The sequence below is a fragment of the Vulpes vulpes genome, chromosome 8, assembly GCF_048418805.1.
Source record: "Vulpes vulpes isolate BD-2025 chromosome 8, VulVul3, whole genome shotgun sequence".
In the NCBI taxonomy this organism is placed as follows: Eukaryota; Metazoa; Chordata; class Mammalia; order Carnivora; family Canidae; genus Vulpes; species Vulpes vulpes.
Genome location: NC_132787.1, coordinates 39,682,968 through 39,699,438, shown reverse-complemented (window position 1 = coordinate 39,699,438; position 16,471 = coordinate 39,682,968). Strand labels below are relative to the sequence as shown.

The 16,471-nt window shown below is 36.9% G+C and overlaps 2 protein-coding genes across 6 annotated transcripts in view; one reads left to right on the top strand and one right to left on the bottom strand.

Moving 5' to 3' along the window:
• DYRK4 (dual specificity tyrosine phosphorylation regulated kinase 4) overlaps window positions 1-6,996 on the top strand; it is a 51,686-nt gene extending 44,690 nt beyond the window's left edge. For 3 of the 4 annotated variants that reach the window (XM_072766201.1, XM_072766202.1, XM_072766203.1), the window contains 2 exons: window positions 2,958-3,133; window positions 3,808-6,996. In XM_072766201.1, coding sequence (XP_072622302.1) covers window positions 2,958-3,133; window positions 3,808-4,040 — 409 coding nt within the window. In that variant the 3' untranslated portion in view covers window positions 4,041-6,996. The remainder of the gene's footprint in view (window positions 1-2,957; window positions 3,134-3,807) is intronic. The other variant, XM_072766204.1, reaches the window with a different exon arrangement.
• The window catches only part of AKAP3 (A-kinase anchoring protein 3), a 33,974-nt gene continuing 23,149 nt past the window's right edge, over window positions 5,647-16,471 (bottom strand). For both annotated transcript variants that reach the window (XM_025995380.2, XM_072766200.1), the window contains exon 6: window positions 5,647-6,004. In XM_025995380.2, the coding sequence (XP_025851165.1) occupies window positions 5,849-6,004 (156 nt within the window). In that variant the 3' untranslated portion in view covers window positions 5,647-5,848. The remainder of the gene's footprint in view (window positions 6,005-16,471) is intronic.

Genomic DNA, 16,471 nt, shown 5'->3' with positions numbered 1-16,471 from the left:
GGAGGGAGAAGGAGAAGCAGGCTCCTCACTGAGCAGGGAGCCTGACATAGGGCTCGAGCCCAGGACCCCAAGATCATGACCTGAGATGAGGGCAGACACTTAAACAACTGAGCCACCCAGGTACCCCTCTTGGTTTCCTCTTAAATACTGTATTTTTCCTCATGTTTGCTGGTGAAAGTCTGGGGCCAGAACAAAGTTATAAAAATAATAAATATTGACCATAGTGCTTGAGAGGCTGTAGAATGCTTTCCCTTCATCTGACTGACTTTTCTCTTCCCTTCCTATGTGATTGATTAGCAGGGCAGATTATTTGCTCCATTTTGAGATGTGGAAGCTGAGGCTCAATGACTTGCCCTAGATTAGTGTGTGGGTAGAGCTTGCCTTCTTGGCCTCAAACCCTGGCAACAAGGTTGTAGGCCAGTTATAAATAGCTTCTGCTTCATGAACTGAGGTCAACCTCTTGCATGTTGTAACTGTTTGTATAAACACCCAGTATATGGCTTCTGGGTCCCTCCCATTCCCCTAGGATTTATAGCCTAAAGTAAAGGATTAGGGAAAGGGTGCTCCATTAACCATTTATTATGTACAGCTTTTTAGAATCTATATGCTTAGAAATTAAGTTCTGTACTTTGGTCAAGTCACAGTTTAAAAAGGAACAGAACATAAAGCATTCAGAACAATACCTAGTGTTTAAAAAATGTTAGCTTTTATTATTTTAAAAGGGGTTTTGCAAGTGTGTCTCCACTAAATGGCAAATAGGTTAGTCGCATGATATTTGATGTCATTGTATCTCTTTGGGCCTCAGTTTCTTTTTCTATATAATGAAGTATTCCTAAGGTGGCTTTTAGCTATATTAGTTCTATAATTTTTGAGTATTTTTAGAGACCATATGTTTATGTTGTCTCATTCTTCCAGTGGGATGGAGTAGTTTCAGCAAAATATTCCTCTCATATTCATGCACTCTGGGAATTTAGGTAATAGCTGAGCGGATAGGCCATCATGCACTGCTGGAAGTTTTCCGCAGTTAGAGGGTCATGCTACTCATCTGAAAAATGGAGCTAGAGAAAGATCCTATATTCCACCATTGTCTCCATCCCTACTTTTGCTGAGGCTATAGAATGAATTTGCATTAACAAATGACAGAAACTCACTACTGAGACTGAGTTATATCCAGAAACCCCAACCATCCAGAACAGAGTTCAGAACCAAGAAAGAAATATCTTTTTTTAAAAAAGATTATTTATTTATTTATTTATTTATTTATTTATTTATTCATGAGAGACACATGGAGAGAGGCAGAGACATAGGCAGAGAGAGAAGCAGGCTCCTTGCAGGGACCCCAAATGTGGGACTTGATTCCAGGATCCTGGGATCATGCCCTAAGCAGAAAGCAGATGCTCAATTGCTGAGTCAATCAGGCGTCTCAATATTTTTCTTTTTTAGGGTAAAGGGCTGGTTGCTCACAACTTGCAAGAGATAAGTTATTGGAGCCTATTATCTTATCATTACTTTTTTTTTTTGCTAATTAGCAGATTTTTGGAATGACAGACTAAATGTTTTGAGTCAAATTTAATAGGGGTAAACATAAAGTCCTATGTCTAGCTTTTATATGCTAACTTTAGAAATTCAGGAGAGGGGAGTTATAGTTTAGCAGCGATTCATTTGAAAAAGAACTGGGAACTTGAGTTGTTTATGATCTTATAAATCTAGAATATTAGTGTCATCTACCAGCAGTTAGAAGCTATTCTCAGCATGATGGACAATAAGCTGAAATTTTCTATCTAAGAAGTGACAACTCTAATATATAACCAACAGTTAGTAGTAATGTAAATGTTTTCAGATAGTTGGAGGATTGTGACATAAGAGATTATGTTTTCACTTTCTGCAGTTTCAGTTACCTGTGGTCAACCACAGTCCAGAAGCAGGTGACTACTAGGTAATAGTAGCCTAGTACTACATCACTGTCATTCACCTCAGTTCATCTCATCACATAGCATTTTATCATCATCTCACATTGTAAGAAGGGTGAGGACAGCTAGAAGATATTTTGAGAAGAGACCATATTCACATAGTTTTTATTACAGTATAATGTTATAATTGTTCTATTCCATTATTATCATTGTGAATCTCTTATTGCACCCAAATTAGAATTTAAGTTTTATCATAGGTATGCATAGGAAAAAACATAGTATATCTAGAGTTTTGTACTATCTGTGGTTTTGTGCATACACTAGGGGTAGAATGTATTACCCCACAGATAAGGGGGGACACTGTAATGTTAATGGGTAAAATTAGAACCTGGGTTTAAGTTATTAGTTTAAAGGTCCTGGGAAGTGTGAATTTTGGATCAATAAAAATGAAGAACTTTTAAAGAATTGGTTTTATCAATACTGGAATAGCTAACTCTGTAAGTGCCTTGTCACTAAAAATACTCAAGAATGGCATGATGATTCCATGTTGAAAATTCTGTCAGATGCCTTTTGTTACTACATTCAATGTTTGACTGGATTATATCCAAATCTCCTCATTAATATTCTAGCACTCTGTAATGTTGTGTCTGATATATTTGAAGGCCCAGATTTTGTAGTTTAGAACTTGAAATTAAGCATCTCTTTGCTTTGATCTTAGCTTACTAAGTTACTTAGTAAACCCTTAAGTCCCCGTGGTTAAGATTTTCTATAATATTTCTTGTAAGGGAGTTTCTAGGAACTCTGGAAGACTCAGGCTCTAATATATTCCTTGCTTTGTCAAGCAAATTTCAGGTACTTTTATATGTTGTAATCTCTGTTCTATGATGATATCTTTGAGTTATAACACAGTTTAAATGGGTTCATTAAGAAAGAATTATTTTTGTTATATCTTATTTATTAGGTTCTTTATTGGGGTCTTTTTAAATGTTTTCAACCTTAGAAAGGGAAATGAAACAATAACCCGTGCTGGGCTTTGTTGGTATATAGATGGGAACCTTCTCTTCGCATGACCCCTGACCAGGCCCTCAAGCATGCTTGGATTCATGAGCCACGGAATCTCAAACCACGGTACAGGCCCCAGACCCTGAGGAAACCCAGTCTCTGTCTCCCCTCTGAGACTCAGAAGGACAAGGTTCAAGGGCATCATCGCTTGGGCATAAAAGGTACAGCCCCTCAAATAGCCAGTCTTCTTCCCCTAGTCCAGGGCTTGAGTATTTCTGGAGGATTCATGTCAATGTCTCTGAACTCAACTTTGGATAATCATTCTGACTGTATCACTACTAGCCTGCCATTTCTCACTTTTGAGATTTAACCTCTTTCAAGAGACTTGCTTCTAGCTGAGTTTGTTTCTTTCTTGCCTTCTTATCATTAGGATTTTCCATGTTTCTCCTGTCTTTAATTCCCTTTCTCCTCCTTTCCTTTTCTTTCACTGTGTCCTCCTCTGCCTGGCCTATAATTACCTTTTGAATTTTTATCAGACAGATTATGGCATTATGCCCATATCTTTTATATGCAATATAACCTCATGGGTTATGTACATGGTCACTGGGGTCAGTTACTTGGGATTAAATTCTGGCTCTACTATTTACCACCCTTGGGCACTTTAGTTAACCTCTCTATCTCAGTTTTTTCATTTATGAGAATGAGAATCATGCCTATTTTCTATGGTTGTGGAAAGGATGAAAGAAATTAATAAATGTGCTTAATTCTATGTGTTTTACATATTGTTTTTATATCATTATGACCAGGATTTTCCCAAAATGATTTATAGTCTAATGGACAGAATGTAATTCACATTTGAACACTTGCTCCTTCTGTCTTTTCTCTCCTTTGGCAGAGGTGATCATCAAAGAAGAGACAAGCAGTGTCACTGCTAAGCAGGTTCAGAATTCGGGTGATCAGCGGAGCTCTCTGCAGCATGCAGCTGAAGTTGTCCAGCTGCCTCAACTAACAGAAACTTACAGAAAGCCAGAGGCAGTTGTTGGACCAGAGGAGTCCAAGACCTCCCCAGGAAAACAAAGTAAAAACTCCTCACCCAAGAACATGAATATTTTACCACCTATTGTATGACCTTTGCTGAAGGTGTGTCATGTTCTTTTCCACCAGTGATTTGTATTAGAGACAGCACTTATATTGTACAATATTTCAGATTGTTGTTTTTTAATGCATAAAGGTTTGTTTAAAAAAAAACTCTATTCACATAGCTAGTTAGCATGATTCCTATTATGAGGGATGGGAGAATGTTCTTGCACCTACACTCCCTCCTTATGCCCTCAACCAGATGAAATGATATGTGTGTATGTACTTAATGTTATAGCATCACTGACAGAACTTTAAATAATTTTTTTCTCCCCCCCCCCCCCAAGACAGCTAATCTGTTAGGATTCTTGTTTGAAAATGAAAATGAAAAACTAGTTTGAATTCAGTTTGTTGCTTCTAGTTTAAGCAACAGAGAACATTATTTGGCTTATATAATTGGGGAATCAGGAGGGGTAGGTATAATTTCAAGCATTGTAGTCTAAACATTCAGACAAGGTCTGAATAGGGCTCAGAATCCCTCTACTTATCAGCATTGCTTCTATTTGTGGTTTTTATTCTAAAGACAAGCTCTTCCCAGAAGTTAAAGTGACCACCATAATCCAGTCAAAAGATGCAGTGCTTGCAGGAAAGTCTCAGAAATGACTGGACTCCATGGTAGCACCTAACTGATGCTCGTCTAGGACCATGGAGTAGAGGACAGAGTATTTCTCAAAGGAAGGGAAGTTGAATAAACAACAGGATATATTCACTTATCCACCATCCTCAAAATCTCCTTTGTTTGGCTTTCTAGTCCTTGTCTATATGATTGTAATTATAAAACAGATACAATTTTACAAGAAACTTCTTAAGATCATAACCTCATAAACAACATGGAAAATATACCTGGCTTTATAGTTTTCATCTTAGTCACTGTGTAATATTCCACGAAGGGAGACACCAGATAATTGAAGCAGTGGGTTTGGATAAGATCACCCAGGAAAGGTGAAAGAGAATGAGGATAGCAGAAGGTCAAAAGAAAGTAGCAAAGATAAATATGCCAGGGGTTAACAGAGTTAAGTAAAGCCCCCAGGAGATGGAAAAAATGAAAAAATTAGAAACCAAAGGATAACAGTTTCTAGAAACATAAAAAATAAAAAATTCCACAGAAAGGCCAGAATAAGAACAGAAAATGTCTCTAAAGTGGGGTGATATGGACATTAAATCAGAGTTAAATCAGAGCAGTGTCATAACAGGTGACTTGTCCCAGGTCCTATAGCCAGTAAAGTATAGAACTGGCACAGAACTCAGGTCTTCTGGACCTTTTTTAACACCAACTATCTTTAATCATGGATAAAGGTGAGGAAGACAATTTTCTGCAGCTCTAGAGAGACAGGAAAAGAAGCCAAGTCCTCAATACCACTAGAGTGATTTTCATGGTTATAAAAGCTAAAATAAATCAGGGCTTCTTATTCTTAGGAATACTTTAAGGCAGGGGATCTTCAAGTTATGGCAAAGATGGGATACATAGAAACAGGATGAATGACATTAGCCAGAGCCTCTCAGTCCAGCACTATTTTTCTTCTGCTGTCCATCTGATTATCTTTTAATTCCTGACATTTCTTTACCCATTGGATCCCAAGAAAACAAAACACCTGGAGCCCTTTCATTGTAATTTTTTTAATTTTGTGTCCTTGCTTGCATGGACAGGAAAATCTGAAAAATCCAGTGACTAGCATAAGATGACATGTCTTTGATGTGAGTGGTATGAAGATAATGTTAGGGCTCTGTAAGGATATGGAGAGGGGAGCTGTGGAAGTCAGAAGGGAGGGGAAGAGGGGAAATCAGTGGGTGGGCGCCAATCACAGGTTCACCATCAGCCAGTCCAGCAGCTGCAGCCGTGTAACATTTCCCACCGCCTCATCCAGCTGTCGCTCCTTCTCATAGCGCAGCACTGACTGCAGGACCTCACCTACACTGCGTCCTTTGTCCACAGCAGCAGCTGAGAGCTGAAGTAGCTGTGGAAAGGAAAGAGAAGCAGTAGTGGAGAGGCAGAGCATCCCAGAGCAGACCAGAAAGGGCCTGCCAAGGCTAGGACAAAGACGCTGGGCAGACCTTGGAAAACTGCAGTTTAAAGAGGCTCCAATTAGATGCTGAGAAAACTTCCATAACTGCAAAATATGAAACCTGGCTGACAGAAGAGAGTTCCATCATATGGAACATACAATTTTGCACTAAGACTAAATCTTGCTGTTTCCAGTGGTCAGTGGTGGTCCTGTTTTCTAAGAATTCTAAAATTCCCAAGTTCACTGTAATGTCACAAAAACAGTCTTCAATATTGTCCTATGGCCAAACAAGGGCAAGGAGAAAATAGCCAGAGAACAAATACACATGGTGCTTTCCATGCTTCACAGAACAGAGAGCCTAGAATGCTAGAGCAGGAAAGTAGCTCAGAGACCCATCCAACCCCTGTGGAGATGCAGCCCAGAGAGGTGGCAAGACTTATCAGTATACAGTGCTAGAAATTAGCCATGGCAACATGCATGCCTAGGGCTCTGAACCCAAGCTCAAAATGAGAAAAATCAGCCAAAGCAATCATTCTAACCATATGAACACAGTACATTGCCACTCATCTAAGTAACCAGATTTTTATTTTGTGTATTCTGCACCTGACTCTCTGAGAGTCAAAAGGAAAATAAACAGGTTAAATCTCAGGAGCTTTTACAAAAGGGGGGATTTCCATGAAAGAGACTAAAGTACATATGGGTGTTCTTAAAACAAATGGAAGGACTAAGTCTTAACAAAGAGAAGATATAAAGAAGAACCAAATGAAAATTTTAGCACTAAAAAATACAAAATCCAAATGAAAACTTATTGGATGGGCTATCAGAATGGAAGATGAGGGAAGTCAGTGAACTTAAAGACCGATTCATAGAAAAAAAAAACCCACATTAAACAACAACATAAGATGATAGATTAAACTATCTTCAATTAAAAAATTAAGAAAAAATCTGAAAAAATTTTTGAAAAAATCAAGATTGTTCAGGGGCATATGGAACAACACTGAAGGTCTTACATTTATGTCATTAGAATCCCAGGAGAGGAGAAAAGGGTGGTGCAAAAGAAATGCTTGAAGAAATAATGGATGAAAGTTTACCCAATTTGCCATAAGATATAACTGACAAATCAAAAAATACTCATCTAAAATAAGATAAACCCAAAGAAATTCACTTTAGGATCTGTCATAATCAAATTGCTAAAAATTAAAGAGAAAGAAAAAATATAAAAACAGGCCACATTATTTACAAGAGAACAACGCAAATGATAGCAGACTTCTGGTCAGAAATCGTAGAGGTCAGAAAAAAATGGCAGAGTACTTCTAAGCACTAAAAAGAACTGCCCAGTCAGAATCCTGTATTAAAAATCATACTTCAGAAATAAGGTCCAAAATGTTTTTCAGATTAAAGAAAACTAAAAGATGTAATATCACTGCCAGAAAAATATGTTCTGATTCTTTAAACAGAAGGAAAATGATGTCAGAAGGAAGCTGGAAACATCAGGAATAAATGAAGAACAAAAGAAACAGCAAAAATCTCAATATAAACAATAAATTATTTTTCTCCATTCTTTAAAATACAGGCATACCTTGAAGATATTGTGGGTTCAGTTCAAGACTACCACAATAAAGCGAGTCAAATTTTTTGGTTTCCCAATGCATATAAAAATTATGTTTACACTATTAAGTGTGCAATAGCATATGTCTAAAAACAATGTACATAATTTTAAAATACTTTATTGCTAGAATATGCCAACCATCATTGGAGTTTCCAGTGAATTTTAATTGCTGATTAAAGATCACCATAACAAATAATGAAAATCTTTTAAATATTGTGAGAATTACCCAAGTTGACAGAGATATGGAATGAGCATGTGCTGTTGAAAAAATGGTGCCAGTGGACTTGCTTGACTGACACAAGGTTGCCACAAACATTCAAGTTTGTAAAGAACACAATATCTGCAAAGCACAATAAAGTGAAACAAAATTAAATGATGTACAGCTGTTTGAGAGCAAAAAAACACTGTCTAAAGATTTTTCCAATATATGCAGATTATATAAAATAACTAACTACAACATAAGGGTCTCATAAGTAGTGAGACCCCACAGTTTAAGTGGTAACTACTGATTCTACATAGACTCTGAAAAGTTAAGAAGAAAGTTAAGAAGAAAGTTAAGAATAATGATAAGAGGGATCCCTGGGTGGTGCAGCGGTTTAGCGCCTGCCTTTGGCCCGGGGCGCGATCCTGGAGACCCGGGATCGAATCCCATGTCGGGCTCCCGGTGCATGGAGCCTGCTTCTCTCTCTGCCTGTGTCTCTGCCTCTCTCTCTCTCTCTGTGACTATCATAAATAAATAAAAAATTAAAAAAAAAAGAATAATGATAAGAATGTGGAGAAACCAAAACCCACATAAATTGCTGGTGGGAATGTAAAATGGTACAGTCATCTTGGAAAACAATTTGGCAGTTTCTTAAGAATTATACTTATTTAAGAGGTAGCAATCCCACTCCTTGTTACCCAAGAGAAATGAGAACATATGTCCACACAAAGACTTGTATGTGAATATTCACAGTGGCATTATTCTTAATAGCAAAAAAGTGAAAACAATCCCATCAGCCAGTGAATGGATAAACAAAATGCAATATATCCATTTCTTGAAATACTGTTCAGCAATAAAAAGAAATGAACTGATAAATACTACAATATGGATAAACCTCAAAAGTATTGTGCTAAATGTGAAGAGCCAGATATAAAAGACTACATATTTTATGGCTCTGTCATAAAAAATGACAGGTAAATCTATAATGATAGGAAACAGGTAAGTGGTTACTTGTGGCTGGGGGACAGAAACAGAAATGTACCCTAGAGAGTTCTGAGATAGAAAAATAAGCAGTCCCTGGTCTTATCAGATATTAAAACACATTACAGAATAACAATAATGAAAACAGTATGCTATTAAAATAGTAAGAGTTGACAATTCAATGGAACAGAGCAGAAAATTCAAGAAAAGAACCAAAGGCAGGTAGGCTTCTGGGAAAAAAAAAAAAAAAGAGAGAGAGAGAGAGAGACTGCATCCCTACCTCATACCTTGTATAAAAATGATTTGAAAATGGATCAAAGTCTTATTTTTTTAAAAAAAAAGAACTAGAAGAAAACATGGGTAAGTTTTGTTAATACATTGTTGTGTAGAATGACTTCCAAAATATGACACAGAATCCAGGAAAAAAACTTGAAAAGTTACTTAGATCTGACTACATAAGCATTTTAAAAATTCTATATGGCAAAAAGAAAGAAAAAACCAATCAAAAGACAGATGACAAAAATTGTATTTAATATCATAAAGGCTAATTTTCTTACACATATGAAAACTTACAGGTCAATAAGAAAAAGACTAGCAATCCAGTAGAGAAATAGGCAGAGGTTATACACAATTCATCCATGAAAAAGGAAATTCAAAGGGTTCTTAAACATGACAAAAGATATGTATGTACCTTCATTCCTAATAAGACAAGTGCAAAGCAAGGTAACATTCAGCAAAGATCAAGTTTGGCACTCACTATTGGATAAAGCATGGGAAATGGGCACTCTCATACTGTTTTAATAGGTGTGCAAATTGATGCATGCTCTATGGAAGGCAACTTGGAAATATATATCTAATATACAAATACAGTTTTCAAAGACATCTTGAAATGTTTTTCCTAGGCATTCAGCACATACAGAGATGTTTAAATCTATGCATTCAGCATTGCATTTGAACAAAATATTAGCAACTGAAATGTCCATACGTAGGAGAGTGGTTGAATACAGCATCTTTATACAATAATATGTAGCCACTAAAAAAGAATGTGGCAGCTAAATATGCTGCAGAAAAGAATATATATATGGTACTAACATTTGTGACTTAAAGAAAAAGATATATACCTCTAAGTATTTGCGTCTGTATACGTATGTACTTCTGGAAGGATAAAGAAGAAATTGCTCAGAACGGTTTTCTTCAGGGAAGGAAATGGGATGGGAGATAAGGATAGAAAAAACCTTAATTTTATCTATGCTTTTTGTGCCTTTTGATTTAGTACTATGCAGATATTATCTATTCAAATATGTATACAAATTTGTTTAAAGGAACTAGGTTCGTGGGCATTCCAGAGTTACTGCATCAGCATGAGAGTATTTCCATATATTAATTAAATCTCTTTCCAAAAAAATCTCAGATCATTTTTAGGTAGTTTCTTTGATGTATACTTCATCCAAATTTTATTAAAAATATACTAATATTCAATGCAATCTACTCATTAGTTAAAATTTGGATGTGCTGTTGTCCATTCTTTTAGATGATCATTATCTTTACAGTGGGCAAAGATGTATGTGTGTGTGTGTGTGTGTGTGTGCGTGTGTGTTTGTGTGTGGAATGCAAGTATGTTACCTTCATTTTGGATAAGTATATTATAAATATTTTAATTAAAAATAATATAAAACCAAAATGTATTATGTATGTATGTTATGTATGTTGGGTTTAACTTAAAAGCTGGCTATGGAACAAAAGCATTTCACACATTATACACATGAAACCTATGCTTTTTAGATTGTTTTCCATCAGTTTAAAGCTTTTGTGAAAAATAGCTCCCCTCTGTTAATTGTTATGTCCCAAAATAGTTGTCTTACAGACTGGGAAAACTGTAAAGAGACAGAACTTGCCAGGAACTCAGGGATGTATCTCAGATCGGAATGCCATGTCTTCTGGCTCAAACTTAAATGTGCACACATATGACCTGGGGATTTTGCTTGAGTTTCTAAATCAGTAGAGTGTGAGTGTGGCTTGAGATTCTGTACTCATTACAAGCTCCCAGGTGGTGCCAATGCTGTTGGTTCACAGATCCACTTTGAGTAGCAAGTCAAAATCATACAGTTTCTTGTTTAGTATAGCCTTATCTGGATATTATACAATCCTGTGTCTTCCCAGGCCTCAGATAAACCAAGTAACTCAGTTATATAAGGGTTACTACTAATACCACTTATTAAACAGAGAAACTCTCTTCTTCCATATCCTCTGGTTTCTATGAGGATTAATTATTTTTATAAATAATTCCAGCATTTCGGGCCATGCTTACTACTTAATTGGTGCTATTCCATTTCTCTCAATTGAGATGAAATCATCAAAAGTCCTCAGTGTGTGTGTGTGTGTGTGTGTTTTATAGGGATGCTCTCATTTTTAATTCCTCTACATTACCTTGAAGCAGCAACTTGCATAAACACTCATGCTTTCCAGCCTCAAAATTTCCTTTCAGAGGAGGATTCAAAATGACAACATAAAAGGATCCTGAACTCATCTCCTCCCACAAACACAACAAATCTAAAGCTACATATGGAACAATTCTCTCTGAAAAGGACCCAAAAGCTAGCTGAACAGTGCTTCCACAAGAAAGAATAAAAGAGCCATATCAAGATGGGTAGGAGAAGCAGAGACATGGTTGAGCAAGAAACCCAACTCTAGGCACAGGGATCTACAATCAGGAGGAATCACATAAAATGGAGCTTGTCCCTGGGGAATGAGGGGTCTGTGCCTATCAGGCACCCCAGCCCTTATGAACTCTACCAGAGAGATAAGTTCCCAAAGTGTCTGGTCTTAAAAACCAATGGGGTTTACTTCCAGGAGAACCAAAAGGCTGTATAGGGAATAAAAAAATCTGTTTTTAAAGGGTTTATACACAAACCCACTCATCCTGGAACCCAGCACAAAAGCAATAGTTTGAAAGGCTCCTAGACTATATGCAAAGGAGACTCATTTATTCAACTGCCAGAGAGGCAGAAATCTGCTGGGACTTTCTCTGGGGATGAAGGCATTGAAAGGAGCTATTTTTGTATTTTCCTTTTCCCTGTTGGTGTCAGTACTGGTAGATGTCAATTTTTACACCACCTCCCAGCCTGCTAGCTCAAGGGGAAGCACCCTGTTCCTGAACACTGCAGCCACAGCTCACCATGCCACAGCCAGTGGGCAGGCACAAACCACACAGGGGATGCTCTTTGAGTACCTGGCTCTGGTGACCAAAGGGAATTGCATTTCTGGGTCTTATAGGTCTGAAACAATCTTTGAGACAGTCTTTGGCAGGCTTCCACCCCATATCACTGCACAGAGAGCATACTGAAACACATATCCAGTCTTCCTGAGGAAAAGGCCTATAATCTTGTCCTGGAGCTTCAGCCTGAGGTGCAAGCTTCAGGCTTGCCACACATGCAGAGGTTACAGAGGCACCCCAAGGAACATGGGGAGAGAGACAACAAATTTGTACAGTCCCTTGGCTTTGCCATAGTTTTTTGATACTTCCTAAAAAGGAGCTTATGCATGTGTCTAAATATATGACTTTTGCAACTGTTATCTAGGAATACCTCCACATCTCCTGGTCTGGAAGTCATCAGGGATCACAATTGTGATGTACCTTAAAAGTTGCTGCCTGAAGATCTGGCCTACAATTAACTTGAAACTCGACACTGAGATCCCTCCCTTACAGTGACAGAATTTGGCACACCAAATAGGTCAATAACTGGGACTTATTAAGACCAAATCAAGCTACAAATCAAAACCACAATGAGACACCACCTCACACTGGTCAGAATGGCTAAAATGAACAACTCAGGAAACAGTGGATGTTGGTGAGGATGCAGAGAAAGGGGAATCCTCTTGTACAGTTCGTTGGAATGCAAACTAGTGCAGCCACTGTAGAAAACAGTATGGAGGTTCCTCAAAAAAGTTAAAAATAGAACTACCCTATGACCCAGCAATTGCACTACCAGGGATACAAACATAGTGATTTGAAGGGGCACATACACCCCAATGTTTATAGCAGCAATGTCCATAGTAGCCAAAATGTGGAAAGAGCCCAGATGTCCATTGACAGATGATGGGCAAACAAGTTAATATATATATATATATCATATGTATATATATATGAAAAATATAAAATATATAATATATATTCATCAAAAAGAATGAAATTTTGCTATTTGTAATGTGTGGATGGAACTAGAGAGTATTATGCTAAGTGAAATAAGTCAGAGAAAGACAAATACCATATGATTTCACTCATATGTGGAATTTAAGAAACAAAACAGATGAACATAGAGGAAGAGAAGGAAAAATAAAATAAGATAAAAACAGAGTGAGGAAAACAGCCATAAGAGACTCTTAACTATAGGAAACAAACTGAGGGTTGCTGGAAGGGAGGTGCGTGGGAAGATGGGATAATTGGGTGATGGGCATTAAGGAGGGCACTTGAAGTAATGAGCACTGGGTGTTATATGCAACTGATGAATCACTAAATTCTACCTCGGAAACTAACAATATAGTATATGTTAATGAAATTGAATTTAAATTAACAATTTTTTAAACAAGAAAATCACTAAGGTCCAAGAAATAACCAAAAGCTAGGGCAAGTTGAACAATAATAAGTTTCATTTCCTACATAAGGCCACTCATGCAAGACTGGAAAAGATCTGTTTCACTTAATACTTAGAAACAAACACAGAGAAGTCACACAAAATGAGAAGACAGAGGAATATGTTCCAAATGAAAGAATAAGACAAAATCTCAGAAAGAGATCTTAGTAAAATAGAGATAAAGAGTTCAAAGTAGTGGTCATAAAGATGCACACCAAATTCAGGAGAAGAATGAATAAACACAGTGAGAACTTCAACAAAGAGATGGAAAATATAAGAAAGTATCAGACAAAAGTTATGGAGCTGAAGAATTCAATAGTTAAACAGAAAAATACACTACAGTTGTTCAACAGAAGATCAAATGAAGTAGAATGATTAGTAACTCTGAGGACAGCACTGGAAAGGACCCAATCAGAGCAGCAAAAAGAAAAATGAATTTTAAAAAGCAAGGATATCTTAAGAGACCTTTGGAAAACATCAAGCAGGATAACATCTTCATTATAGGGGTCCCATAAGAAGGAGAAGTGAGAGAAAACAGTAGAAAACTTATTTGAAGAAGTAATGGCTAAAAACTTCACTAACTTGGGGAAGGAAAGGCACCTAGCTCCAGGAAGCAAGGAAAGTTCCACATAAAATGAAACCAAAGAAATAATCTTATTTATAACTAAAATGTCAATAGTTCAAGAGAGAAGGGGTGCCTGGATGGGCTCAGTTGCTTAAGTATCTGCCTTCAGCTTGGGTCATGATCCCAGCGTCCTAGGTTCGAGCTCCATGTCGGGCTCCCTGCTCAGCAGGGAGTCTGCTTCTCCCTCTCCTCTGCTCTTCCCCTTACTCATTCTCTTTCTCTCAAATAAATAAATAAATAAATAAATAAATAAATAAATAAATAATTTTTTTAAAAAACAAAAGTTAAAGAGAGAATATTGAAACAATAAGAAAAAAAAAACATTTTTCTTAGAAGAGAAAATAGAAGAGAGCCTCCATAAGACTATCAGTAGATTTTTCAGCAAAATCTTTGCAGGCCAAAAGGGAATGGTATGATATATTCAAAGTGCTGGAGGAAAGTGAAATATTCCAATTGAGAAGAGTCTACCTTGCAAGATTATCAATCAAAATTGAAGGAAAGATAGTTTTCCAGAAAAGCAAAAACTAAAATAGTTCATTACACTAAACTAGCCTCATAAGAAATTTTAAAGGAAATTCTTTAAGCTAAAAACAAAAGGCACTAGGGGAAAGGAGAGAAAATGAGTGGGAAATATCAGAGAGGATGACAGAACATGACAGACTCCTAACTCTGGGAAACGAACCAGGGGTAGTGGAAGGGGAGGTGGGTGGGGGGATGGGGTGACTGGGTGACAGGCACTGAGGGGGGCACTTGATGGGATGAGCACTGGGTGTTATGCTATATATGTTGGTAAATCGACTTCCAATAAAAAAATACAAAAAAAAAGAAATATGACAGTAAAAATCTCGCTGAAAAGTGCAAATATAAGTAAAAGTGGTGGATTAACCACCAATAAAGCTAATATAAAAGTTAAAAGACAAAAGTAGCAAAATTACCTCTCACTATAATAGTTAAGGGACATACAAAATAAAAAGATGTAAAATAGGACATCAAAAACAAATAGAATATGGTGGGGAGTAAAAATATAGAATCTTAAAAATGTGCTCAAATTTGCTATCAACTCAAAATAGGCTTTTGTATAAATAGGATGTTATATGTAAACCTCATGGCAACTATAATGCAAAAATCTATAGCAGATAAGGTAATGTGAAAGAAATCTAAACATAACACTAAAGAAAATCACTAAACCCATGAGAGAAGGAAGCAAGAGAAGAAAGGAACAGAGAGGATCTACAAAAATAGAAAATAATCAACAAAATGGTTAAGAAAAACATGAGTCTTTCATCTCTTTGTTGTTTGCAAGAGATTTACTTCATCTAAGGACACACAGAGAGCTCAAATAAAATCAGAAAAGAAAGAGGAGAAGTTACAGTTGATACCACAGATACACAAAGAATCACAAGAGACTACTATGAAAAATCACATGCCAACAAATTGGACAACCTAGAAGAAATGTATAAATTCCTAGAAACATATAGTCTTTCAAAACTGAGTCATTAAGAAACTCTAAATAGGCCAATTACTAGCAAGGAGATTGAGTTAATAATTAAAAGCCAGGCAGCCCGGGTGGCTAGGAGGTTTAGTACCACCTTAGGCCCAGGGTGTGGTCCTGGAGTCCCAGGATGGAGTCCCACATCTGGCTCCCTGCATGGAGCCTGCTTCTCCCTCTGCCTATGTCTCTGCCTCTCTCTCTCTCTCTCTCTCTCTCTCTTTCTGTGTGTGTATGTGTCTCTCACAAATAAATAAAATCTTTTTTTAAAAAATAAAAATAAATAAAAACCTCCCCCAAAACATGTCTAGTGCCAGAAGGCTTCACTGGTGAACTCTACCAGACATCTAAGGAAGATATATTACCTATCTTTCTCAAATTCTTCCAAAAAATTGAAGAGGAGAGAACACGTCCAAACTCAACTTAACATAGCCAGCATTATCCTGATAACATAACCAGACAAGGACACCAGAAAAAACTAAAATCACAAGCCAATATCCCAAATAAACACAGATGCAAAATCCTCAACAAAATATTAGCAAACCAAATTCAACAATATAATAAAAGAATCATATACCATGCTCAAGTGGGATTTATTCCTAGGATGCTAGGATCGCTCAACATTTGCAAATCAATCAATATGATATACCACATTAACAAATTTAAGGTTATATGATCATCTCAATAGATGCAGAAAAAAGCTTGTGACAAAATTTAATATCCATTTATGACAAAAACACTCAACAAAGTGGGTACAGGAGGAACCTACTCCAATATAATGAAAGCTATCTATGACAAAACCACAGCTAATACCATACTCAGTGCTGAACAACTGAAAGCTTTTCCTGTAAGATTAGGAACAAGATAAGGAAGCCTACTCTT